The sequence below is a fragment of the Theropithecus gelada genome, chromosome 5 (genome assembly GCF_003255815.1).
Source record: "Theropithecus gelada isolate Dixy chromosome 5, Tgel_1.0, whole genome shotgun sequence".
NCBI lineage: Eukaryota > Metazoa > Chordata > Mammalia > Primates > Cercopithecidae > Theropithecus > Theropithecus gelada.
The window spans coordinates 1,825,587-1,850,569 of record NC_037672.1 but is presented as its reverse complement, the minus strand read 5'-3'; the positions used below and the strand labels follow the sequence as shown (position 1 = coordinate 1,850,569).

The window sequence follows — 24,983 nt, the reverse complement described above, 5'->3', positions numbered from 1 at the left end:
CACGTCCATCCCTCCCGCTCAGACGGGAGGACGCGGTGTGCCGGGGTTGGCGGTGGTGTACTGGCTGCGCCGCCGCCCAGCCTAGTGCCCTCGCCTCCAGGGGCCGGCATGGCCCTGTCCTTCGGGGCGGGACCCTGCGCTCCCGTCCCCCTAGTGGTGGCCGGGGACCCCCGACGCCGAGCAGCGCCGTATCTGGGGAGGGCCGCCTGGTACGCAGGGAAGAGGCACTCAGGGCTGCGCGCGCCGGAGTGCAAACCGCCGAAAGTAGAGCCACAGAGCAGGGGAGACCGGCGAGGGACCGCGGCCGAGGGCGACAAGGGCGCCTCTCCATCCCCAGCGTCCCCTGACTTGCCCTTGGAGCCCCAAGCTCTCAGGAGCCGTTTTCTACTCGTGGGTGCAGGACTTAGTCCCAGAAAAGTTCCGGACACACCCGGTGTTGCCGCCGCCCGGAGACGAAAAGACAATACCCGCGCAAGCGCGGCCGACTTCCTCAGCTCCTGCGCCGCCACGCTGCAAACGGTGGCGTCCACGGTACGACGGGAACCAGGATACAGCGAGCCCCGGAAGCCCACTGCTCCGGTGCCGGTGCACGCCGGGAGCGGTAGTCCGCGCCTCAGGGTAGTCCGCCGCCCCGGTGCACGCCGGGATCGGTAGTCCGCGCCCCAGACTGCAGGCCGTCCCGGTGCACGCCGGAACCGGTAGTCCGCGGTGGTGCGGTCCGCCCCTCACCTGGCCGGCGGCGGGCGCTGAGGGGCCCAATGGGAGCTGCGGCCTGGCCGCCCCGCCCTGCGCCTCTGGACGTCTGTGCTGGGACAAGGCCGCCGCCGGTGCCGGGTCCTTGAGCTGAGCGCCGCCAGTCGGAGGCCAGCCGCCGCCGTCAGCCGTCCGCACGGGCCGGGCCTGAGGCGCCGCCGGGACGGCATAGATACGCGGCAGCCGCGGAGAAGGAGAAGGAGGCAGCTCGGGAGGCCTGAGCGGCCGCCGCGCCCGGGCACATGGCGTCCATCTTACTGAGGAGCTGCCGCGGCCGGGCGCCTGCCCGCCTCCCTCCGCCGTCTCGGGTCACCGCCCCGCGGGGTAAGCGGCGGGCGCCCCAGGGCGGGGCCGGCTCCGGGCTGGTGGGTCGGGAGCGCGGACGACCCTCGGGTTCGGGCTGGTTGTCGCGTGATGCGGGGTCCCGGCGGTCCCGGCCTCCGGAGCCCCTGTGGGCCGGTGGGGCCCCGAATCTCGTCGCGGGCTGGACCGCCAGCGCCGGGCGGAGCCGCTGGGCCTCTGCCTGATGCTGTGACCTTAAGCGGCCGGGTCCCCGCGGGTCACTGCCTCCGAGACAGGCTTGGGAAAGTTCTGAAGGGCTGGGCAGCCCTGGCGCGTCCTGCGCGAGTAAGCTCCGTGGAACGTGTCGTCCACGCACGAGGTCGGCCGTGCCCTTAAGTCACGTTTGGGGTCCCGGAGACGAGACTGGATGGGCCGGGCAGACACCGGCGAGCAGGACCTGCTGGGCCGCGGGAGCCTTCCTGGTCCGTCACCCATGAGGTGATGCCAGCACCCACAGACCCCTGTGGTGTGATTAGGCCACGACCTGCACCCGGGGACACGCGGACTCCGGAGCCCTGAGGGTCCTCAGGGTGCGTGGCCTTAGCCACCCTAACCTAAGGTGCTGCCTGGAGTGAATGCTCTTCCAGGGTGTGCCCACTTCCTCCTTCTCTCTCATTAACCAACTTATCTGAGTTTATGTCCTTATTTGTAAAATTGGAAGAAACATAAAACTTGCTAAGGGGGACTCAAAGTAATTAGTGCAGTGGTGCGATCATACTCATTGTACCTCCAACTCCTGGGCTCAAGCTGTCCTTCTGCCTCAGCCTCCCAAGTTGTTAATTGTGCCACACAACACCCAGCTAATTTTTTTTTTTTTTGTAATTTTTTTGTAGAGACCGGTCTCGATATGTTGCCCAGCCTGGTCTTGAACTCCAAGGCTCAAGTGATCCTCCTGCTTTGGCCTCCCGAAGTGCTGGGATTACAGGAGCCACCATGCCCAGACACCCAGCTTCAATTCCTGTCTCTGTTCCCCACCCCCAGAGAGATAGATTGAAGTTGCCCTGAATGTATCCTCCCAATTCTCGTTTTTTGTTTGTTTTTTGTTTGTTTGTTTGTTTTGTTTTTGGAGACAGTGTCTGGATCTGTTGCTCAGGCTAAAGTGCAGTGGTGTGATCTTGGCTTACAGCAACCCCCACCTCCTGGGTTCAAGTGATTCTCCTGCCTCAGCCTCTTGAGTTGCTGGAATTACAGGCACCCACCACCACGACTGGCTAATTTTTGTATTTTTAGCAGAGACGGTTTTCCCCGTGTTGGCCAGGCTGGTCTCGAACTCCTGACCTCAGGTGATCCACCCACCTCAGCCTCCCAAAGTGCTGGGATTACAGGCGTGAGCCACCTCACCTGGCCCCCAATTCTTGTAATTTTTAACAATAATGGCTGGTTAGCCACTAAAACTTTTGGAGTGGTGGGAGGATGTTGGGTGGTGAAACTGCACAGTCTGAAGGTGGAGCTCAGCATTTGGTCTTTCCAGTTGCTGTGTTAGATGTTAGAGCTCTCTCTGGACCTCTTGATGGTGATAAAAGTACTTTTGCCACTTCATGCTTATGTAGCAGGTTTTCGGTAAATAATAATAATTAACTTTTTATGTGTGATTCTGTCATTTCAGGAAAACAAATGTCTTTTTTTTTTTTTTTTTTTTTTTTGGGACGGAGTCTCGCTGTGTCGCCCAGGCTGGGGTGCAGTGGCCGGATCTCAGCTCACTGCAAGCTCTGCCTCCCGGGTTCCCACCATTCTCCTGCCTCAGCCTCCCGAGTAGCTGGGACTACAGGCGCCCGCCACCTCGCCCGGCTAGTTTTTTGTAATTTTTAGTAGAGACGGGGTTTCACCATGTTAGCCAGTATGGTCTCGATCTCCTGACCTCGTGATCCGCCCGTCTCGGCCTCCCAAAGTGCTGGGATTACAGGCTTGAGCCACCGCGCCCGGCCAACACATGTCTTCCGTAGTTACTACTGCACTTTGTGACAGGGACACTGGCAGGTCTGCTGTAGGAACAGTAGGGATTTCAGAACCAGCACAACCCAGGGCTGGACTGTGGAGGAGGTCCCTGAACCCCTATGAGTGATACACCAAGTGGAGTGCTGCAGGCCCCTGCTACTAACATCTTACATGAGTAGGGTTCGTTGTCACAGTTAATGAACTGACCTTGATCTGTTAGTGTTCACTAAAGTCCATAATGTATTCAGATTTTCTTTTTTTTTTTTTTTTTGAGACGGAGTCTTGCCCTGTCGCCCAGGCTGGAGTGCAGTGGCCGGATCTCAGCTCACTGCAAGCTCTGCCTCCCAGGTTTACGCCATTCTCCTGCCTCAGCCTCCCGGGTAGCTGGGACTACAGGCGCCCGCCATCTCGCCCGGCTAGTTTTTTTTTTTTTTGTATTTTTTAGTAGAGACGGGGTTTCACGGTGTTAGCCAGGATGGTCTCGATCTCCTGACCTCGTGATCCGCCCGCCTCGGCCTCCCACAGTGCTGGGATTACAGGCTTGAGCCACCGCGCCCGGCCTCGGCTAGTTTTTTGGTAGAGACGGGGTTTCACCGTGTTAGCCAGGATGGTCTCGATCTCCTGACCTGGTGATCCGCCCGTCTCAGCCTCCCAAAGTTCAGATTTTCTTTACTCTCCTATTCTTCACTCTAAGGTCTTTTTTCTGTCCCAGGACCCATCTGCACTACCCATCTTGATTACTTCTCAGGCTTTCCTTGTCTGCAGTGACCTTGACATCTTTGAGGAGTAGTGCTCAGGTGGAATGTAGGGTGCTTGCTGCTCTACTGGTATTTCTTGATGTTTCCTCATAATCAAGCTGGGAAAGATGGTTTTTCTGGAGGAAGACCACAGAGGTGAAGCATCCTCATCACATCATGTCTGGGCTCCATGCTATCCAAATGATTTGTCACTGTTGATGTTGACCTTGATTGGTAGGCTGAAGTGGTGTTTGTCAGGTTTTCACTGCCCAGTTACTCTTCTCCTGCCTCTCCATATTGTCCTCTTTGGGAGGAAATCGCTTTATGAGTAGAAGCGGGGTTGACCCTAAGGGCTGTGTAGGAGAGGTGACCTCTGGCCTGAGCTGCCTGGGGACAACAGTGCCATTTGTTGAAACTGGGGAGGACTTGGGGAGGAGCACAAGGCAGGGGGTGAGTTGAGAGTTCTTGGAGGTGTGGACTGTGCGGTGCTCATCAGACCTGTAGGGGGTGTGTATTCAAGTCAGGGAAGAGATTGCCTGGGGAGGAGGTGGAGGTCAGGTAGGGACGATCTCCCAGCAGTGGCAAGAGGATCATTGTCTCCTGGAAGCCAGGTGAAGAAAGGTGTGTTATGATAAGAAATATATTTGTTCTTTGACCCGATCCTGGCACCAGCACTGAGGGCTGAAAACCCTGGAAGTTTCCTGAATGATGGGAGTGTCTTTTTTCGTTTATTTGTATTTTGAGACAGGGTCTTGCTCTGTCACCCAGGCTGGAATGCAGAAGCTTGATCATGGCTCACTGCAGCCTCTAAGCGATCCTCCTGCCAGCTGATTTTTTTTATTTTTTTGTAGAGACAGGGTCTCTCTGTGTTGCCCAGGCTTAACTCCTGAGCTCAACAGCAATCCACCCACCTTGGCCTCCCAGAGTGCTAGGATTACAGGCGTGAGATTGGGAGTGTCTTCTATTATTCATTATCACAGCACCTGAGTTTATGCTAATGAGGTGACTCTAGGCAAGCCCTTAGATAGATTGAGGCGCTGGCGGTGATGTGATTAGAGGGTGGGAACTTCCTGCCCCTTCCAGGAAGGGAGAGGGTTTGGAGATTTAGTTCAGTCCCCATGGCCAGTAGGCCAATACTGTAATCAATCATGAAGCCTTGATGAGAACTTCCGGGTGAGGAGGCTGGTGAGGCTTCCCATTGGTGTTCACCCTGCTCCACAGGACAAAGGATCCTGTGCTCAGGAACTCTCTGGCCTTGGCGTCTTGGCCTCTCTATCTGGTTGTTCCTAGGCACCCTTTATAATAAACTGTGATAGTAAGTAGAGCCCGTTGCTGGCATCTGAGTCATTCTTGTGAATTATCAAAACCAAGGCAGTCATGGGAACCCTCCAATTTGTAGTCAGCTGAAATGTGGGTAGCCTGGGCATATGGAGTGGGGGCAGTCTTGTGGGACTGAGCCCTTACCCTGTGGGCTAACTCCGGGTAGTGTCAGTGTGGAATTAAATTGTTGGACTCCCAGTTGGAGAATTCGTTGATGTTGGAAAAAAGAACAGAAGGGCTCCCAGCAGGGCCTGGCCGCAGATGACATCTGTGCTCATGAGGGACATGGAGCAGTGATCCCCATCGCCCTGGATGGCCTTGACTGGGGGTTCCTTGGAGAGCTGGGGACAGAAGCCATCAGAACAGGTTTTGGGGAGAGCCTAGTAAGGAAGCCAGTAGGACAGCAAGTGTTAGAGAGAAGGTAGGATCACTGCGGGGGGCAGATCAGGGAGCTCTGGGGACCTGCCAGCCTTCCTGCTTGCTGGGCTGAGCCCTTGAGGTGCAGGAACTGGCCAGGGCAGAGGTGGAGGGGCTGAAGGTGCCATGGTGTGGGGAGGATAGTGGAGAATGTGCTGGGCCCCCTTCATGTGGAGAAAGATGAGGGACCAAAGCTGGTCTCAGCTGGAGTGAGAAGGGTCTTGGTGTGTTCACTTGCACTGTACTTTTAAATTTTAACTTAAAATGTAACTTGATGTGTATGAGAACATAGCTAACATTTTTCCCTTAACCCAGCTCCCAATTTACAGACCAGACTGTTACAAGCCCTAAATGTGGCACGTGCTAGGAATTTCCTTCCCCACAGAAGCATGAGGGTTGCCTCCTGTTAAATGAGGTGAAGTGACAAGTGGGTCCGCTGGGAGCAGGATCAGTGCCTGCCCTCCACATCTTGTCCCTCCTCTCATGGTGGCTCTCGTGGCTGGCTGGAGTGAGCTCCCCCATCTTAAACCTGCACTTTCTGCTCCCTGGCTGAGGACTCATTGCAACCCCACTGCCTAGAGGTTCAAGGCCACTGGGCATCTCAAGGTGCCACCTGCTGGCTCCTGGCACCACCTAGCCTCTGCACAGCCTGGCCTGACACCTCCATGGGCTGGTGCCTCTGGCCCTGCTACTCCTATTCCTGTCTTGTTCCCAGCATGAAGTTTGACCACAGTGGGCTCTGAATGTCGGTAGTATGAATTAACTCCGACTTTATGCTTGTAGGAACTACAGCAAGTTAGGGAAAGCATCAAAAACATGTTGAAATCCTAGAAATGTGCTGTACACTTATCACTGTTGTTTATACAAGAAATGGCTTACTCTTGGTGTTTGTGGTTCTAGTAATTCTTTTTTTTTTTTTTTTTTTTTTTTTTGAGTGCAATGGCGTGATCTCAGCTCACTGCAACCTCTGCCTCCCGGGTTCGGGTGATTATCCTGCCTCAGCCTCCCGAGTAGCTGGCATTACATGCACCTGCCATCATGCCTGGCTAATTTTTTTTTTGTGTGTGTGGAGATGGAGTTTCACCATGTGGGCCAGGCTGGTCTTGAACTCCCGACCTCAGGTGATCCACCCGCCTCGGGCTCCCAAAGCGCTGGGATTACAGGCATGAGCCACTGCGCCCGGCCTGTGGTTGTAGTAATTCTTACAGCTCTTGCCCCTTGGGGTCATTGCTTGCTCTGTAGGGCTGTCTGCATAGAGATCATGTTTCTCCCAGAGCCAGCTGAAGTGAGTGGGGATGGTGCCAACTGGTAGGAGTGCTCCCTCCCTAGGGCTGGCCTGCTTGGCTTCCCTCTTGGGGTGTCTGGAGCCAGGGTCTACTTGAGGCTCCCCGTCTTTCTTTAGGACTACTTTGAGATACTGTTTTCCTAACTGGGGCAGACCCTTCACTTAGCAATGTTCTGAAACCTTCCAACACTCAGAACTGGGTTCCAGAAACTTACACACACAGGTTTCTACAAAAGAGATCTGTACTCTTTCAGACCTTTTTTTTTCTTTTTGAGACGGAGTTTCACTCTTGTTACCCAGGCTGGAGTGCAGTGGTACAATCCAGCCCACTGCAACCTTTGCCTCCCGGGTTCAAGCGATTCTCCTGACTCAGCCTCCCAAGTAGCTGGGATTACAAGCATGCGCCACCATGCCCGGCTAATTTTGTATTTTTAGTAGGGACGAGGTTTCACCGTAGGTCAAGCTGGTCTTGAACTCCTGGCCTCAGGTGATCCACCCGCCTTTGCCTCCCAAAGTGCTGGGATTATAGGCGTGAGCCACGGCACCCTGCCTTCTTTCAGACTTAGAAGATATCAGGCTGGGCGTGGTGGCTCATGCCTGTAATCCCAACACTTTGGGAGACCAATGCAGGAGGGTCGCTTGATGCCAAAAGTTGGAGACCAGCCTAGGCAAATAGGCAACAAAATGAAACCCCGTCTTTACAAAAATTAGCCGGGCATGATGGTGCATGCCTGTAGTCCCAGCTGCTTGGGAGGCTGAGGCAAAAGGATCCCTTGAGCCCAGGAGTTCAAGGCAGCAGTGAGCCGTGATTGTACCACTGCATTCCAGCCTGGGCAAAGTCAAATAAATAAATAAAAATGAACAAAAGGCTGGGCACGGTGGGTCATGCCTGCAATCCCAGCACTTTGGGAGGCCAAGGCAGGCAGATCACCTGAGGTCAGCAGTTTGAGACCAGCTTGGCCAAAGTGGTAAAACCCCATCTCTACTAAAAAAAACAAAAAACAAAACACACACACACAGAAATTAGCTGGGCATGGTGGTGGGCACCTGTAATTCCAGCTACTCAGGAGGCTGAGGCAGGAGAATCGATTAAACCCAAGAGGCGGAGATTGCAGTAAGCCAAGATCACGCCATTGGCACTCTAGCCTGGACGCAGGAGCGAAACTCCAAAAACCAATAACAAAAAAGGTATCAGTATAAATCCCTGATTTACTACTTATTTATTTTCCCCTGTTCCTGTTATAGGTAGTCCGGGGGATCCTGCTCATCTCAGCTGTGCCAACACCCTGGGGTTGAGGAGCTGCCTGTGAGTAAATCAGTATCACTCTGCACCTGTCTATTTGAAAACAGGGTTTGAAAATGGTGGAGAGTCACCAGTGACTCTTGACTTTTGAGGGAAACAGTGTATCCTACTTTCCTGTTCTTTGTTTCTTTTAAACCTTTGTCTTTCCATTTTGAAAATGATTGTCACATGCCTCAGTTAATCTTTAGGAAGTATAGAAGCATTCCTAACCTCAGTGCCCAGTTGCACTTGGAGGGCTGGGGACAGAAGCCTTCCTGTCCCCTAATAGGAATTAAATGGAATTTAATTTTTGGACTCCCAGTTGGAGTGGGCACTGGCCACTGCACCTTCAAAGTGTCCAGTGTCAGTATTTTGGTGTACAGCAAGTCTCATTTAATGTCTGTTGGTTCTTTGAAACTGCAACTTTTTTTTTTTTGAGACAGTCTTGCTCTGTCACCCAGGCTGGAGTGCAGTGGCACATGCTTACTGACTGCAACCTCTGCCTCCCAGGTTCAAGTGATTCTCCTGCCTCAGTCTCCCAAGTAGCTGTGATTACAGGCATGCTCCACTGCACCTGGCTAATTTTTGTATTTTTCTTAGAGACAGGGTTTCACCACGTTGGCCAGGCTGGTGTTGAACTCCTGACCTCCCGTGATCCGCCCGCCTTAGCCTCCCAAAGTGCTGAGATTATAGCTGTGAGCCACCATGCCCGGCAGAAACTGCAACTTTAAGGTCCACAAATAGCGTAATTTTATTATAACTTTGGATGAGAAAAAAATTTGGGTTTCTTATGTCTTTTTGCTTGCGGTTGCATTTTCTTTTTTTTTTTTTTTTGAGACAGTCTCGCTCTGTCGCCAGGCTGGAGTGCAGTGGCGTGATCTCAGCTCACTGCAACCTCTGCCTCCTGGGTTCAAGTGATTCTCCTGCCTTAGCCTCTCTAGTAGCCGGGATTAGAGGCACTGCCACCACACCCAGCTAATTTTTGCATTTTTAGTACGAAAATACAGAATTTTCACCACATCGGCCAGGCTCTTCTTGAACTCCTGACCTCAGGTGATCCAACTACCTCAACCTCCCAAAGTGCTGGGATTACACGCATGAGCCACCACACCTAGCTGCTCCCGTTATTTTCTTTAGTGAGTTCTCCAGCAGGTGTTCCTCCCTGGGGACCAGTTCCCCCAAACCTCGTCTCTCTGGACTTTCCTTTGAGTGTTTGTCCTTCTAGATGAGGTGAACCATTTCACTTCTAAAGCAGTCTTTTTAGGATCGTAACTGAAGTGTCATTAAACCCATCAAAGCAGTTGGGAAGGAATATTACTTTTTTTTTTTTTTTTTTTTTGAGACAGGGTCTCATTCTGTTCATTGCCCAGGCTAGAGTGCAGTGGTGCAATCATGGCTCACTGCAGCTTTGATCTCCCAGGCTCAAGCCATTCTCCCACCTTAGCCTCCTGAGTAGCTGGGACTTCAGGCATGTACCACCACGCCTTGCTAAATTTTTTTCTTCTCGGTATTTTTTGTAGACAGGATCTCACTGTGTTGTCCAGGCTGGTCTCAAACTCCTGGACTTAAGCAATCCTCCTGACTTTGGCCTCCCAAGGTGCTGGGATTACAGGCATGAGCCACTGCACCCGGCCTATTTTCTTTGTATAGGTCACATGCATTGCATTTTAGATAATTTCCAGATGTTTATTATTTTCTATTTCTTTTCATTGTCTTTTCTAAGTGATTATTGCTGTCCCGTAAGTTGCTAAGTTGTACAATTTTCTTGTATCTGACCCCTTTCCTGTTATTTGTTCAGCTCTTGTAGCAGCCCAGGTTTAGTTTATGGCTGTGATCTTAGTACACAGTAATCATCTGCCTTTTCTTTCCCAGGGCTTCTGCTTCTGGGGTGGTTTCAGTTCTTAGCTCAGTAGCCAGATCTGTGTCAGAGCAGCTGTAGTCAGTCATGCAGTATCACAATAGCAGAAAATACAGAATCTAGTGTTTGTGACATATGGTGTTAGCTTTTGGGTTTAAGTAATCTTTGTTCTGTCTCTTACTCTTTTTATTAGGAATGGATGTTGAATTTGTCCAGCAACTTTTTAGCATTTAAATTTCATACTAAAACAAAAGCTGGCCGGGCACGATGGCTCACACCTGTAATCCCAACACTTTCGGAGACTGAGGTGGGCAGATCACGAGGTCAGAGTTCAAGACCAGCCTGGCCAACATGGTGAAACCCCATCTCTAATAAAAATTTAAAAATCAGCTGGGCATGGTGGAATGTTCCTGTAATCCCAGCTACTTGGGAGGCTGAGGCAGGAGAACTGCTTGAACTGGGACCCGGGAGGCGGAGCTTGCAGTGAGCCGAGATGGCACCACTGCACTCCAGCCTGGGCTACAGAGCGAGACTCGCCTCAACAACAACAACAAAACATAAAAGCTGTGCTTTAGTCACGTAACTTTTTTTAAAGTTCCCAGTTTTGAACGTCTACTTGAAAATTTAAACAATGAGGACTGTACAGCTGTTTTGATGGACTTGTTTACTTATCAAGAATTATGGATGAGGCCAGGCACAGTAGCTCATGTCTCTAATCCCAGCACTTTGGTAAGTTGAGGTGGGCAGATCGCTTGAGGCCAGAAGTTCAAGACCAGCCTGGCCAACATGGTGAAACCCCGTCTCTACTAAAAATATAAAAATAACTGGGTGTGATGCTGCACGCCTGTAATCCCAGGTACTTGGGAGGCTGAGGCAGGAGAATCACTTGAACCCAAGAGGTGGAGGTTGCAGTGAGCCGGGATCACACCACTGCACTCCAGGCTGGGCAACTGAGGGAGAGTCTGTCTCAAAAATATATGTATAATAATTATGGATGAGGCCAGGTGCAGTGGCTCATGCCTGTAATCTCAGCACTTTGGGAGGCTGAGGCAGGCAGATCACTTGAGGTTAGGAGTTTGAGACCAGTCTGGCCAACATGGTGAAACTTCATCTCTACTAAAAATACAAAAATTAGCTGGGTATAGTGGCACATGCCTGTAATCCCAGCTACTCGGTGGCTGAGGCAGGAAAACTTTGTGAACCTGGAAGGTAGAGCTTGCAGTGAGCCCAGATTGTGCCACTATACTCCAGCCTGGGTGACAGAACAAAACTGTGTCTCAAAAACAAAAAAAGAATTGTGGATGGTGGTAATGTTTCAGCAGCCAAAAACTTTCACTTTTTATTTTGGTCACACAGTATAAACACCTGGAGTCACCAGACAAGTAGCTATAAATCGTAACCATTTACATTAGTTTTTTTAAACAGTTATTTTACAGATGCAGGTAATCCTCAGTTGAAATGGCCCAGATCTCTGAGGGTGAGTAGGTGGATCATTTTTTTTGGGCGGCGGGGGACGGAGTCTCACTCTATCGCCTAGGCTGGGGTGTAATGGCACAGTCTTGGCTCACTGCAACCTCCACCTCCCAGGTTCAAGTGATTCTCCTGCCTCGGCCTCCCAAGTAGCTGAGATGATAGGCATGCACTACCACACCCGGCTAATTTTTGTATTTTTAGTAGAGACAGGGTTTCACCATATTGGCCAGGCTGGTCTCAAACTCCTGACCTTGTGATCCGCCCGCCACAGCCTCCCAAAGTGCTAGGATTACAGGCGTGAGCCACCACGCCTGGCCTTTTTTTTTTTTTTTCTCTGTAGAGACAAGGTCTCACTATGTTGCCCAGGCTAGGGTCGAACTCCTGGAATTGAGCAGCCCTCCTTCCTTGGCCTCGTGTAGTGCTGGGATTACAGGTGTGAGCCATGGTGCTCAGCTGATATAGCTTTTTTTTTTTTTTTTAAGACAATCTCACTCTGTTACCTAGGCTGGAGTGTGGTGGCACGGTCTTGGCTCACTGTAGCCTCTGCCTCCCTGCTGCCTCCACCTCCCAGCTTCAAGCAGTTCTCATGCTTCAGCCCTCCAAGTAACTGGGATTACATGTGTGTGCCACCACACCCTGCTAATTTTTGTAGTTTTAGTAGAGACGAGGTTTCACTATGTTGGCCAGGCTGGTCTTGAATTCCTGGCCTCAAGTGATCCACCCACGTTGGCCTCCCAAAGCACTGGGATTACAGATGTGAACCACTGCGCCCTGCCGGAGTATTTTTGATCCAAGAGAACATCATGGACATTATGTATCAGCTTCCAGCGTTCTTTCCCATAGAAACAAAGGCAGAGAAGCAGCGCCCAGACTTTGGCTAAGCAGACTGTCAGACAGCAGTTGTGAGACCCAGCAAACCTGAATCTCATTCAGTGGGGAGACCTCAGCTGATGTGAGGCTATTTTTGTTTCTAAATCTGTACTTAGTGTGAATGCTGATGGGATTTGCTGGGGGATGTTACTGTGGTGAGGACCAGGCCCCTGTGGGTGTGTCCAACTCTGGATGGCTCCCTGCCTTCACTGAGTCCGCCTTGTGCTTCTCTGCCTGGTCTGTTTTTTTGAGTCTTCGTCTTTGCCTGTCAACACCCTGTGACTGCTGGCATCATGCCTTCTTGTGGAAGCCACCATCTTCCTTGCTAACTGAGGGTTGGGAAGTTGTGTAATTCAGCTTGATGTAGGGAGGAGGTGTGTTCCCATGCACGGGCACTGTCGTCACCCACACTGGGAGGTGAGCCCACCTCACAGAAGGAACACAGCCTGGCCAGGGGGCAGTCTGAGGCTGCGTGGGCTCTGCTGCATTCTGTGTGGCTCGGCCCTCGGCATGCCTTGACTCTGGACTGTGTGGATTCAGGGGCCTCTTCCTGGCTCAGAGGTGACTCCAGAGCTGGGGAGAACCTAGAGACATGGTGGGTGGGGCTGGGCCACCCTGGGGAGAGCCTGGAGCTGCCCTCACAGGGATTGGGGAGGTGACCAAGGGGGGGTGCCTGTCCCCCTTTCTGCCCCTCCCAGGCCTCACTGGTGTCCACCAGGCACCTTCCATGTGTCTGTTTCCCGTATTCTTGAGAACCTTTCCATGAGGTCAGTGTTGGGTTTGCTTCTCTGTAATTGAGGGAAGACTCTGAGCCTGGGAGAGTTCTTGTGGGAGATCCCAGACCATTACTGGTGCAGAGAGGAGCCCCCGCTGCCTAGGCTTCTGATCCTGGTGTGTGCTCACTCTAAGCTGCCCTGGGCTGACAGTGCCCTGCACCAGTCGCACTGCCCTCTCCGGGCTACAAGCCGAGGCAGGCCTGTGTCTGCAGGCCCCCAGTATCCCCATCTGAGAGACAAGCAGCGGGTCCAGAGAGTCCCCGCCTGGCTTCCAGCTCTGATCGGTGGCTTCTCCGAGGCTGTGAGGCGGTGGTAATCACAGGAGCCACATCGTTGGTGGGTGTTCCCATGTCTCAGTTACTGTCCTGGTACTTAGTATCTATTAACACACGAATTCACGAGAAATGCTCCCAAAGCATAGAGAGGTTAAATTATTCAGTCAAGGTCACACAGCAGTAAGTAGTGGAGCTGGAATTTGAGCTCCAACAGTCTGCTCCGGAACTCCGGCTTTGCCGCTGGTGTCAGGCCAGGCACAGAGAACTGATGGAAGCAGGAGGAGCTGTTGTGAAGTTATGCGACACACATGGCCTTTTAGGTGAGCTCGGGCCACCCAGGGGGGATTTGTGCCCAATTGCAGGGGAGTTTCTAGTGTGCCAGGCAAGACACGCAGGAGATCGTGAGCCTGAAAGGGCCTCGCACAGGTCAGCTGTTTGAATTTTAGACTGTAAATGGTGTTGTGGCACCACGCTGCGGTCAAATGATAGTCTCTGTGTTGCACACAAACCATAGGCTCTGGGGCAGGCACAGTCCATGCTGCAGATGCTCGGGCTGCAGTGGCCTCCTCAAGGCCTTTCTGTGATGGATACAGCACAGGCGGCTGCTGGGGCCGATGCAGCTTGGACCGAGATGGGTCTGGGTTAGTGCCAGCCTCCCGCTGCCGCCTGTGAGGCCTCGAGCCTGCTCTCTGGCCCTCGAAGACCCACATTCCGGTTGGGAGAAAGCAAGTGTGGTGCACACAGTGTGCACCTGGTCTCTAAGATGGCCAGATGTCAGCAGGGCACCCACTAGGAGGCAGCACTGTGGATGAGAGGCCAGAGCGGTGCAGTGGTCAGGGAGGTCTGAGTGAAGCAAGGGCGTGAGCTAGGGATGTCCAGGCAAGGGGGCAGGTGTGAGGCTCTGATCTCAGAGCCTGCTGGTGCCAGAGTGGACAGGTGCGTAGAGGAGGAGGAGATGGGCTTTGGGCCTTATTCTTTGGATTTTACTGTTTTGCTCCGGTGCCTGCAGGCAGCTAGTGTAGAGATCTGAGGTCAGCGAGCGCCCTTACTGATCTGCAAGTCTTGCTCAAGAGCCACGGGTCTTTCCAGAAAGTCACTTGTTGGAGGAGAGGACCTCCAAAGTCAACAAAGTCTCTACTCTGCCCTCCATTCCCCCACAAAGTGCCAAAGCGATGCACCCTACCTCCCCAAGTCTCTGGGAGTGGGCCTGGGAGACCCACCCAGGGATCCATCCTTTGCTGATTGTGTTTGTGTCTGACCTGCCCGCCCTTCTGTGGGGATCAGCAAGCCCATGCTGCTGTCCGACGAGGTGTGGGGCTGAGGGGGCTGCACGCTGTCCTGGCCTCCCTTCCGAAGGGCTCCCCAGGGGCAGTGCAAACATCAGGAAGTAGGTGGGACTGTGTGTGGTTGTGACATGGCATGGCACGGGGCATGTGGGTTTTGCTGCTGTTGGTGTTTGGTGCTGAGCTGTCAAAGGCTAGTGCTGGCTCTTAATACTGTTTTCTACTCTTCCCTTTTCAAGGAATGTTCCATTTGGCTGCTGCACTTCCATCCACCCTGTGTACCCATCCTTCAGAGGTGATCACCTCGGCTGTTGGACTCTGAGACCCGAGTGCCTTCGCACGGTGTTGGGAGCGCCATGGACCTCTACTTCTGTGGGTTTTGTGGTCGTGGGACCTCGGTGCCTTCCTGTGCGCGGCTGGCACTCTTCACGCCCTGTTGGCGATGACTCGGTAGTAGAGAAGTCCCTCAAGTCCTTGAAGGACAAAAACAAGAAGCTGGAGGAAGGTGGCCCAGTGTACAGCCCCCCCGCAGAGGTGGTGGTGAAGAAGTCCCTGGGGCAGAGGGTGCTGGACGAGCTGAAGCACTACTACCATGGCTTCCGCCTGCTATGGATCGACACCAAGATCGCAGCACGCATGCTCTGGCGCATCCTCAACGGCCACACCCTGACCCGCCGGGAGCGCAGGCAGGTAATGGGGACATGTCCAGTCCTTTCTTTTTTTTCTTGCTGTATCACCCAGGCTGGAGTGCAGTAGCGCAATTTCCGGGGCATAGGCAATCCTCCCGCCTCACCCTGCCGAGTATCTGGGACCACGGGCTTGTGCTACCACACCTGGCTAATTGTTTTTTATAGATCCAGGGTCTCACTTTGTCGCCCAGGCTGGTCTCAAACTCCTGGGCTTAAACAATCCTCCCACCTCAGCCTCCTAGAGTGTCGGGATTACAGGTGTGAGCCACTATGCTGGGCCGTGCCCAAATTCTTTTCACTATAGATTGCTTGAAAGTTATTTTTAGGGCTTGCTTTCTGTTTGGTAGAGAAAAAAACCTATTGCCTAGGAAAAACTCGGTTTACCCGTGTATTTCATCTCCCCTCCACTGCAACAGTCATCCACATGGAAGACCACACAGCAGACACCAGCTGGGTGTCCTCTGATTCAGTTCTGACAACATCTACCTGGAGATAACATCAGATCCCACAGGGTGAGGACTCTGTCCCCAGGATGCCGCCCACCAGTCTCAAGTCCAGGCCTCTCGGAACTTCTGACAGACTGACTTCAAATTAGGTTCCCACCAACCCCTCTTCATTTTTATTTTTATTTTTTGAGACAGAGTCTCACTCTGTCGCCCAGGCCTGAGTGTGGTGGCACAGTCTTGGCTCACTGCAACCTCTGCCTCCTGGGTTCAAGTGATTCTCCTGCCTCAGCCACCTGAGTACCTGGGATTTCAGGCATATACCATCACACCTGGCTAATGTTTGTATTTTTAGTAGAGAGGGGTTTCACCATGTTGGCCAGGCTGCCCTCAAACTCCTGGCCTCAAGTGATCCACCTGCCTTGGCCTCGCAAAGTGCTGGGATTATAGGCATGGGCCACTATGCCTGGCCCCCTCTTTGTTTTTAAATTGTTTTAATTTTTTATTTTTGTGGGTACATAGTAGGTACATGTATTTATGGGCTACATGAGGTGTGATGGCACCCCCACCCCCACTTTGGGTTCGATTAATTTGCTGGAGTGGCTCACAGAACTTAGGGAAACACTTATCAGTTTAGTATAAAGGATGGTGCAAAGGATACAGGTGAAGAGACCATCAGGCAAGGTATGTACAGGGAAGGGGCATGGAGCTTCCATGCTTCTCGGGTCGCAACTCCCGGTGAACCTCTACCGTGTTCAGCTTTCTGGAAGCTCCTTGAACCCAGTCCTCTTGGGCATTCCTTCCCTCAGGGCATAGGGCGGAACCCTCTTTAGGGAGGGTCTTAAAACCCATAGTCAAGAAGTTGGGAAGATTAGTGACCTGCCTGAGGGCAGGTGAAAGGAGGGTAGGGAGGTCAGAGGCCTGCCCCCGAGGCCCGACACACCTAACATTATCACAAAAGACTGTAACAAGGGCAGTTGAGCCAGGAACTAATACCTGTCATAACACCACACCTATGCAAAGGCGCACCTAGCCACTGAATTGAATTGCAACACCGTCTGCTCATGTTTCGACTCTTTCCCACCAGCAGTTTTCAGCACACACCTCCACCCACTCTCGATGCCTTGACCCTCTCGATGCCATTCCCCTTCCCCGCTGCTATTTCCAGGGAGGGATCTGCGTCGGCACTGTTGCACTTCTGGTGCAGGTGCAGGCCCTGTCTGTCTTATTGCTTCCAGGTTTGTCTGGAGGGCTGTGTGTGTCTCTCTGGGTGAGTTTGTTTTTATTGTTGGGATCCGTGCTCCTGACCCCAAGGTTCCACATCTGCCATCTGTCGTAGAACCTGCTTGCTCACCAGTGGCCAGGCTCTTGGGGCTCCTGGTTTGGCCTCTGGTGCACCAGCTCCTGCTGTCCTTCACGGTTCTAAAAAGATTCTCCATTTTCTGTCTTTGTCTCGGGGCTGCAATCTAGATGGCTTCTTTCTATTTTACTCATTTTCTTTTCAGCTGAAGTAATCTTATTTAATGCAACCACTGAGGTTTTATTTTCAGTGGCTATGTTTTTAAGTCCAAAAGCTCGATTAGTTTATTTTTAGTTAGTTTTTTTAAGTTAAAAGAGATGGAATCTCACTTCAGAGGGGTACACCTTGGATGATGTAGGTGGTGAGCTAGTTTTCTTCAGCACAGATATTGTTTGCTTCTGTGAGAGCCATGGGACACCATGGGCTGCAGAGAGTGCAGCCCTGTGTGAGAATCAAGTCCACTCTCCCAGGGGCAGCCTCATCTCCTGTCCGCTCCACCCTTTCCTCCCAAGAACACCTCATGGTTTCTAGCTCTTCGGGTTTATCTCACGTTTGTGTGACTCTAGTATTTATTTACTTATTTTTATTTTTGAGATAGGGTCTCGCTCCCCTACCCAGGCTGGAGTGCAATTGCACCCTCAAAGCTAACCAAAGCCTCAGCCCTCCCAAGCATAAGAGATCCTCCCACCTCAGCCTCCCATGTAGCTGGGACCACAGATACTGCTGCCATACCAGGCTAATTTTTAAATTTTTTGTAGAGACTGGATCTCACTGTGTTGCCAAGGCTGGTCTCAAACTCCTGACCTCAAGCAGTCCTGCTGCCTCGGCCTCCCAAAGTGCTGGGATCACAGGCATGAGCCACTGCACCCGGCACCAGCCTTCCTTTTTAAAGATAATCCTGGCCAGGCGCCTTGGCTCACGCCTGTAATCCCAGCATTTTGGGAGGCCGAGGCGGGCCGATCAGGAGATCAAGAGATCGACACCATCCTGGCCAACATGGTGAAACCCTGTCTCTACTAAAAGTACAAAAATTAGCTGGGTGTGGTGGCGGGCACCTGTAATCCCAGCTACTCAGGAGGCTGAGGCAGGAGAATCACTTGAACCCGGGAGGCAGAGGTTGCAGTGAGCTGAGATCGCACCACTGCACTCCATCCTGGAGACAGAGCGAGACTCCGTCTCCAAAAAATAAAAATAAAAAAAATAAAGATAATCCTGTGCACTTAAATGTGCTCTAAGAGGATGGGATTTGTAGTTCCGCTTTTGTGTTTAAAACATTTAAGAAGTTATTTTCTTGTTTGGGTGCAGTGGCTCACGCCTGTAACCCAGCACTTTGGGAGGCCAGCGCTGCAGATCACCTGAGGTCAGGAGCTTGAGACCAGTTTGGCCAACATGGTGAACCCTGTCTCTACCAAAAATATAAAAAAGTTAGCTGGCCGGGCGCGGTGGCTCAAGCCTGTAATCCCAGCACTTTGGGAGGCCGAGGCGGGTGGATCACGAGGTCAGGAGATCGAGACCATCCTGGCTAACATGGTGAAACCCCGTCTCTACTAAAAATACAAAAAAAAAAAAAACTAGCCGGGCGTGGTGGCGGGCGCCTGTAGTCCCAGCTACTCGGAGGCTGAGGCAGGAGAATGGCGTGAACCTGAGAGGCGGAGCTTGCAGTGAGCCGAGATCGCGCCACTGCACTCCAGCCTGGGTGACACAGCGCGAGACTCTGTCTCAAAAAAAAAAAAAAAAAGTTAGCTGTGCTTGGTGGCACATGTCTGTAATCCCAGCTACTTGGGAGGCTGAGGCAGGAGAATCGCTCGAACCAGGGAGGTGAAAATACAATGATCCGAGATCGCACCATTGCACTCCAACGTGGATGACAGAGCTAGATGCCATCTCAAAAAAAAAAAAAAAGAGCCGGGCGCGGTGGCTCAAGCCTGTAATCCCAGCACTTTGGGAGGCCGAGACGGGCGGATCACGAGGTCAGGAGATCGAGACCATCCTGGCTGACACGGTGAAACCCCATCTCTACTAAAAAATACAAAAAACTAGCCGGGCAAGGTGGCGGCGCCTGTCGTCCCAGCTACTCAGGAGGCTGAGGCAGGAGAATGGCGAGAACCCAGGAGGCGGAGCTTGCAGTGAGCTGAGATCCGGCCACCGCACTCCAGCCTGGGCAGCAGAGCGAGACTCCGTCTCAAAAAAAAAAAAGAAAAGTTGTAAATGTGGATTTTAGTGATGATTTCACAATGTATAAATTTACCAAAAATCATCAAATTTATTTATTTGTTTGTTTGTTTGTTTGAGACGGAGTCTCGCTCTGTCGCCTGGGCTGGAGTGCAGTGGCCGGATCTCAGCTCACTGCAAGCTCCGCCTCCCGGGTTCTCGCCATTCTCCTGCCTCAGCCTCCTGAGTAGCTGGGACTACAGGCGCCGCCACCTCGCCCGGCTAGTTTTTTGTATTTTTTTAGTAGAGATGGGGTTTCACCATGTGAGCCAGGATGGTCTCGATCTCCTGACCTCGTGATCCACCCGTCTCGGCCTCCCAAAGTGCTGGGATTACAGGCTTGAGCCACCGCGCCCGGCCAAATTTATTTAAAATAGGTGAGTGTTATGGTATATTAATTACACCTCAGTAGAACTGCTAAAAAAATTAATGAGGCATATCAAAAAACACGTACCAGCTTTAAGGATATGTCCTGCCCAAATACGGCACCGTTTGGGAATAAAGACAGTCATAAATTGTAATCAGTGAAAAAAATATAGGAGTCCATGGGTCCAGTGCAATAATAAATAGAAAAATGAATGTACAGGAAGGCAGGGTTCTCCCCTCCTACAGATGACAGATAGGAGAGTTAGGGAGCTTCTGTTTTGTGTCCATGAGAGTGGAGGCTGGCTCCATGAATGCAGGGTCGGGAGAGAGAGGCTGGGGAGGAGGAAGAGGACATTGCTGCTCTCAGGGCGTCTCCCTGGGATTGCTCACTTGTTGCCAGTGGAAACGTAGGAACTACACGGAACACCTTGGCCAAAGGACCCATGCGAGCAGCACCGAGGAGGGGCAGCATCACCCACGCTGTTTTCCAGCAGTTGTTCAGGCTTCACGGGGATTTCTGATTGTTTCAAATTGGGTGTTTCTTTAATGGCATCAAGCACTAGTTTGTTTATGTCAATGAAATACTTGGGTTTTTTCCTAATGACTGCTTTGTAGTATAGTCTGAGGAAACACGAGAGAAGCCCTCCTTCTAGAGCACCCTCCAGGAGAAGGTATGGGTCAGCCCATCCTGGTGACCCCTCACCACTCTAGTCATGCCCAGTCCTCAGCCTGCAGCCCTCACTTGCTGGCCCCGAGCCCGGATTGCTGGCCAGTGTCCTTGGAGGACCGAGTCGCCGGGAGCACCCAGTGGCCCTTGGTGTCAGCACTATACCCTCCTTTTCTGGAGGCTGCTGGTACTTGCTTTGGACCCTGAGAAAGAAGTGGGTTTCGGTAGTGGTCTGCTGAGTGGTTCTAGAACTTAGAGTCCTCAGTGGGTCGTGTGAGTCGCTGCCTGAGGTTGTGCCTGTAAACCGTTATAGGAGAAATGCTCACACCCCTAGCCCCTGTTCCCACATGTGCTCTGCTCCCCTCTGATGGATTCCATCCCTTTCCAGTTTCTCCGGATCTGCGCTGACCTCTTCCGCCTGGTGCCATTCCTCGTGTTCGTGGTGGTGCCGTTCATGGAGTTTCTGCTGCCTGTTGCTGTGAAGCTCTTCCCCAACATGTTGCCATCCACATTTGAGACTCAGTCCATCAAGGTGAGGGCGGCATCCCAACTGCTTGTTTTGGAACAAGATTGAAATTCATTGTGGTAGCTTCCTTGTTTGTGACTATTTCAAGTGCTAGACATTTTCGAGACTTTATGTATCTTCATATCGTCCTTGTGCTATGCGGTAATTATTCAGTGGATGCTGGGTTTTGGATTTGTTTCTCTTTATTTATTTATTTATTTATTTATTTATCTATCTATTTATTTGTTTGTTTTTGAGACAGAGTCTCACTCTGTCACCCAGGCTGGAGTGCAGTGGTGCGATCTTGTCTCACTGCATGCAACCTCTGCCTGCCGGGTTCAAGAGATTCTCCTGCCTCAGCCTCCCAAGTAGCTGGGATTATAGGCGTGTACCACCATACACAGGTCTTGCCCTGTCACCCAGGCGGGAGTGCAATGGCGCGATCACTGCTCACTGCAGCCTCAAGTTCCTGGACTCAAGTGATCCTCTTGTCTTAGTTCCCGAGTAGCTGGGACTACAGGCTAAGCCACCATGCCTGACTAATTTATTTTGTTTGTTTTTTATAGACAAGATCTGCTATGTTGCCCAGGCTGGTCTCAAACTCCTGGGCTCAAGTAATCCTCTTGCCATGACCTCCCAAAGTGTTGTTATTACGGGTGTGAACCACTGCTTCCAGCTCAATGTGTTTTAAAATACAGGTTTTCTAGACCAGTGTTCCTCATGCTGTAGGGGAGTTGTGAGGTCCTTCTGGGGCAGGGTCAGCCAGCTGCAGCCCACAGGCCAGATCTGGACCCTGCCTGTTCTCAGTCCCCTGTGGGAACCTGCGATGCCCAATCATGTGTCTTGTCTGTGAGGCACCAGCAGAATTAAGCAGTTGTTCTAGACCACACAGCCCACGAAGGCCAAATGCTTTCCTGTCTAGCCTGTTAATGGAAAGTGTGCCGACCTTTGCTTTAGGGGATCACACGAGTTTGTTTGTTTTTTTGTTTTGTTTTGTTTTTTGAGATGGAGTTTCACTTTGTCACCCAGGCTGGAGTGCAGTGGTACAGTCTTAACTCACTGTAGCCTCCACCTCCTGGGTTCAAGAGATTCTTGTGCCTCAGCCTCCCAAGTAGCTGGGATTACAGGTGTGCATGCCTGGCTAATTTTTGTGTTTTTAGTAGAGACGGGGATTCACCATGTTGGCCAGGCTGGTCTCGAACTCCTGACCTCAGGTGACCCACCCACCTTGGCCTTCCAAAGTGCTGGGATTACAGGCATGAGCCACCGTGCCTGGCCCACAGGGGTATTTTTTTAAACCATGAAATAAAAGGGTTTGAGAATGTATTGCACTTATATGAGTCAGTGTTTTGTGAAATGTTTCTGGGGGTGGGGGTTGGGCACAAATGTGAGATGTTTTCCTTGCCCAAACCACAGTCTGAGCAGTTGGAGTGCACTCCTGAGCCCACCCTCCAGGAGGCCCCAGGGTCTAGGTGCCGGCAGGAGAGGCCGGGGCCTGGAGTGCAGTGCCCTCTCTGCCCTTGCAGGAGGAGAGACTGAAGAAGGAGCTTCGGGTCAAGCTGGAGCTGGCCAAGTTCCTCCAGGACACCATCGAAGAGATGGCCTTGAAGAACAAGGCAGCCAAGGGCAGCGCCACCAAAGACTTCTCTGTATTTTTCCAGAAGGTGCTGTGATGCGTCTGAGTCCCTGTGACCTCACCAGGGAGCCTTCCTTGCTTTTCTGTTTCCCCTTCGCTGTGCTCAGCAGAGTGGAGCTCCCCCAGGTGGCTGGCTGGCGCTTGAGACTTTACCCAGGAGGCTCAGTTGGGGGCCAGTGGAGTGTCAGGAGTCTGGCCTCCCTGAGCATCCAGTGAGTTGAGCTGTGGTGGCTGCCCCTCGTCAGCCTTCAGAATCACGGGTGTCTGTGTCTCATCACCCTGCAGTCCTCCAGGCACAGTAGAATCTGACCCATGAGGGGCCCGAGACCCTGATGTTGTGAGGTGTGGGTGGCTTGGCCGGGCTTCTCTGCTGGGCACTGCCCTCTGGCTAGACTCAGTCAAGAAGGTCCCAGGTCCCAGGGGCTGGTCAGAGGCCTGGACTGTGGGAGCAGTGGAGGCTCTAGAGGAGGAGCGGCCCTCGAGGTTTCCTGTGGTCATGTGGCCAGTGAGGTGAGGATGGGGGAGAGGGTGGGTGCCATGGACGAGATCCCTGAGGACTAGATGGGGCTGACGAGGCCAGTGTCATTGGCTTGAGGGACTTGGGACACTTTGGAGTCAGAAGGATGTCTGAAGTGCAGGAAGAGCTTAAACCTGGGGCTAGAAACTCCAGCCATGCGTGTGCCTTGTCTGTGGGGTTTTCCCACTGCAGCACAGAGGCGAGTGGTTTCCATGGCTGCAAAGCCAGAAATACTTGCTGTCTGACCCTTGACAGAAAAGACTGCCAGGCCAAGGCCTAACCACAGAGAAGCCTCTTGGAAGGAGGCGGCACGGCCATGGGGCTGCTGAGCCCCCAAGGAGTGGGTGGTGGTTCCAGCAAGATGTTCTAGGGGGAGCCATGCTTTGGGAGCCTCGCCCAGGATGTTGCACCTTGCAGAGCGGGAGGAGGGGCTCGTCCCAACCTTTCCTGGGCTGCCGAGCTGCCAAGAAGGACTTGCTTGCGGTCACCCGCATTTTGGTGTGCTGCGTAGGGCGGCCCCCAGGAGCACACCTGAAACCGTGTCTTGGAGCTGGCATCCTGCATGTTACGATTTGAGCTGAGCACCAAGTCAGGCTCATCCTCCCTTGTCTGTCCTCTCTGCTAGAGACCCTCCTAACCCAGCTCTTGGCAGAGACTGAGCTGGTGGCTTGTCCCTCAGGTGGGAGGAACCACAGAGGGTCACCCAAAGGGCTCTGAGTGATCTGTGCTAAGGGAGTCTAGCTCTCCCTAAAGAGCTAGATGGCACACCCCTCCTCCAAGGCTCAGGCAGTCATCTGTGGGTACATACGGGTGCACCTCTTCCTGCCCCAGAGCAGCAGGGTCCCAGCCACTTTTGTGGCAGAGAGAGGATCACAGGACCTGCATGCAGCAGCTGGTAGGCCCAGGCCTCTCCCCCAGCAGACAGCAGCCTCAGCTTTACTGGCTCAGGCAGGGCTGGTCCAGAGGCCAGATACCACCTCTCCCCAGGCTAGCCCAGCACTTGAGTCAGAAGTCAGTGGTTTGAGGCTGAGCCGGGCAGATCATTTGAGACCAGCCTGGCCAACATGATGAAATCCTGTCTCTACTAAAATACAAAAATTAGCTGGGCGTGGTGGCGCAACCTGTGATCCCCTCGGGAGGCTAAGGCAGGAGAATCGCTTGAACCCAGGAGGCGGAGGTTACAGTGAACCGAGATTACACCACTACATTCCAGCCTGGGCGACAGAGCGAGACCCTGTCTCAAAAAAAAAAAAAAAAGAAGTCAGTGGTTTGAGTCCCTGAGGATGAGAGGCAGCACCTTTTGGGAATGTGATTGGTCGTGGGGGGGAGCTGGGTGGGCACATACCCCAGGGATGACCCTTGTGACCACTTCCGCAGATCCGGGAGACGGGGGAGAGGCCCAGCAATGAGGAAATCATGCGTTTTTCCAAATTATTTGAGGACGAGCTTACCCTGGACAACCTGACGCGGCCGCAGCTGGTGGCCCTGTGCAAGCTGCTGGAGCTACAGTCCATTGGCACCAACAACTTCCTGCGCTTCCAGCTCACCATGCGGCTGCGCTCCATAAAAGCAGACGACAAGGTAAGCCGGCCACACTCTGCGCCACAGCTATAGCGTTTACCTTTTTTTTTTTCCCTGATGACAAAAGCAGCATGTCCTCATTGTAGAGACTCGGGAAGATGCTGAACAATGGAAAATAAGCTCACTAGGAGTCTTGCCACTTGCAGATTGCAGATCCTTTGAAGATGGATGTCTTTTCTCTGGCAGCTTCTCGGATGATCTCTCTGTGTTTGGATTTCATCCGTTTTACAATAACTTGCTTAGGTGTGTCTGTCTTTGTGTTCGTCCTGCTTATTGATGACGGCGCCTCCGTGCCTCTCTCCTCCCATGAGGAGGGGCCTCATCGAGGGTCCGTTTGCCCCTTTGCCCTGTCTGGTCCATCGCACGCGCTTGACTGTGTTTCACGCCCTTTTGTGCTTTCAGGGCGCTGCCCTCCTTCTGGGTCTGATTACTCCTTTTTTTTTTTTTTTTTTTTTTTTTTTT

The 24,983-nt window shown here is 52.5% G+C and overlaps 1 protein-coding gene across 2 annotated transcripts in view; it reads left to right on the top strand.

Moving 5' to 3' along the window:
- Positions 1–676: 676 nt before the first annotated feature.
- LETM1 (leucine zipper and EF-hand containing transmembrane protein 1) overlaps positions 677–24,983 on the top strand; it is a 44,091-nt gene continuing 19,784 nt past the window's right edge. Inside the window, exons 1-6 of one of the 2 annotated variants that reach the window (XM_025386471.1) lie at positions 677–1,077; positions 8,035–8,095; positions 14,846–15,296; positions 20,671–20,814; positions 22,314–22,451; positions 24,318–24,521. In XM_025386471.1, coding sequence (XP_025242256.1) covers positions 996–1,077; positions 8,035–8,095; positions 14,846–15,296; positions 20,671–20,814; positions 22,314–22,451; positions 24,318–24,521 — 1,080 coding nt within the window. In that variant the 5' untranslated portion in view covers positions 677–995. The remainder of the gene's footprint in view (positions 1,078–8,034; positions 8,096–14,845; positions 15,297–20,670; positions 20,815–22,313; positions 22,452–24,317; positions 24,522–24,983) is intronic. The other variant, XM_025386472.1, reaches the window with a different exon arrangement.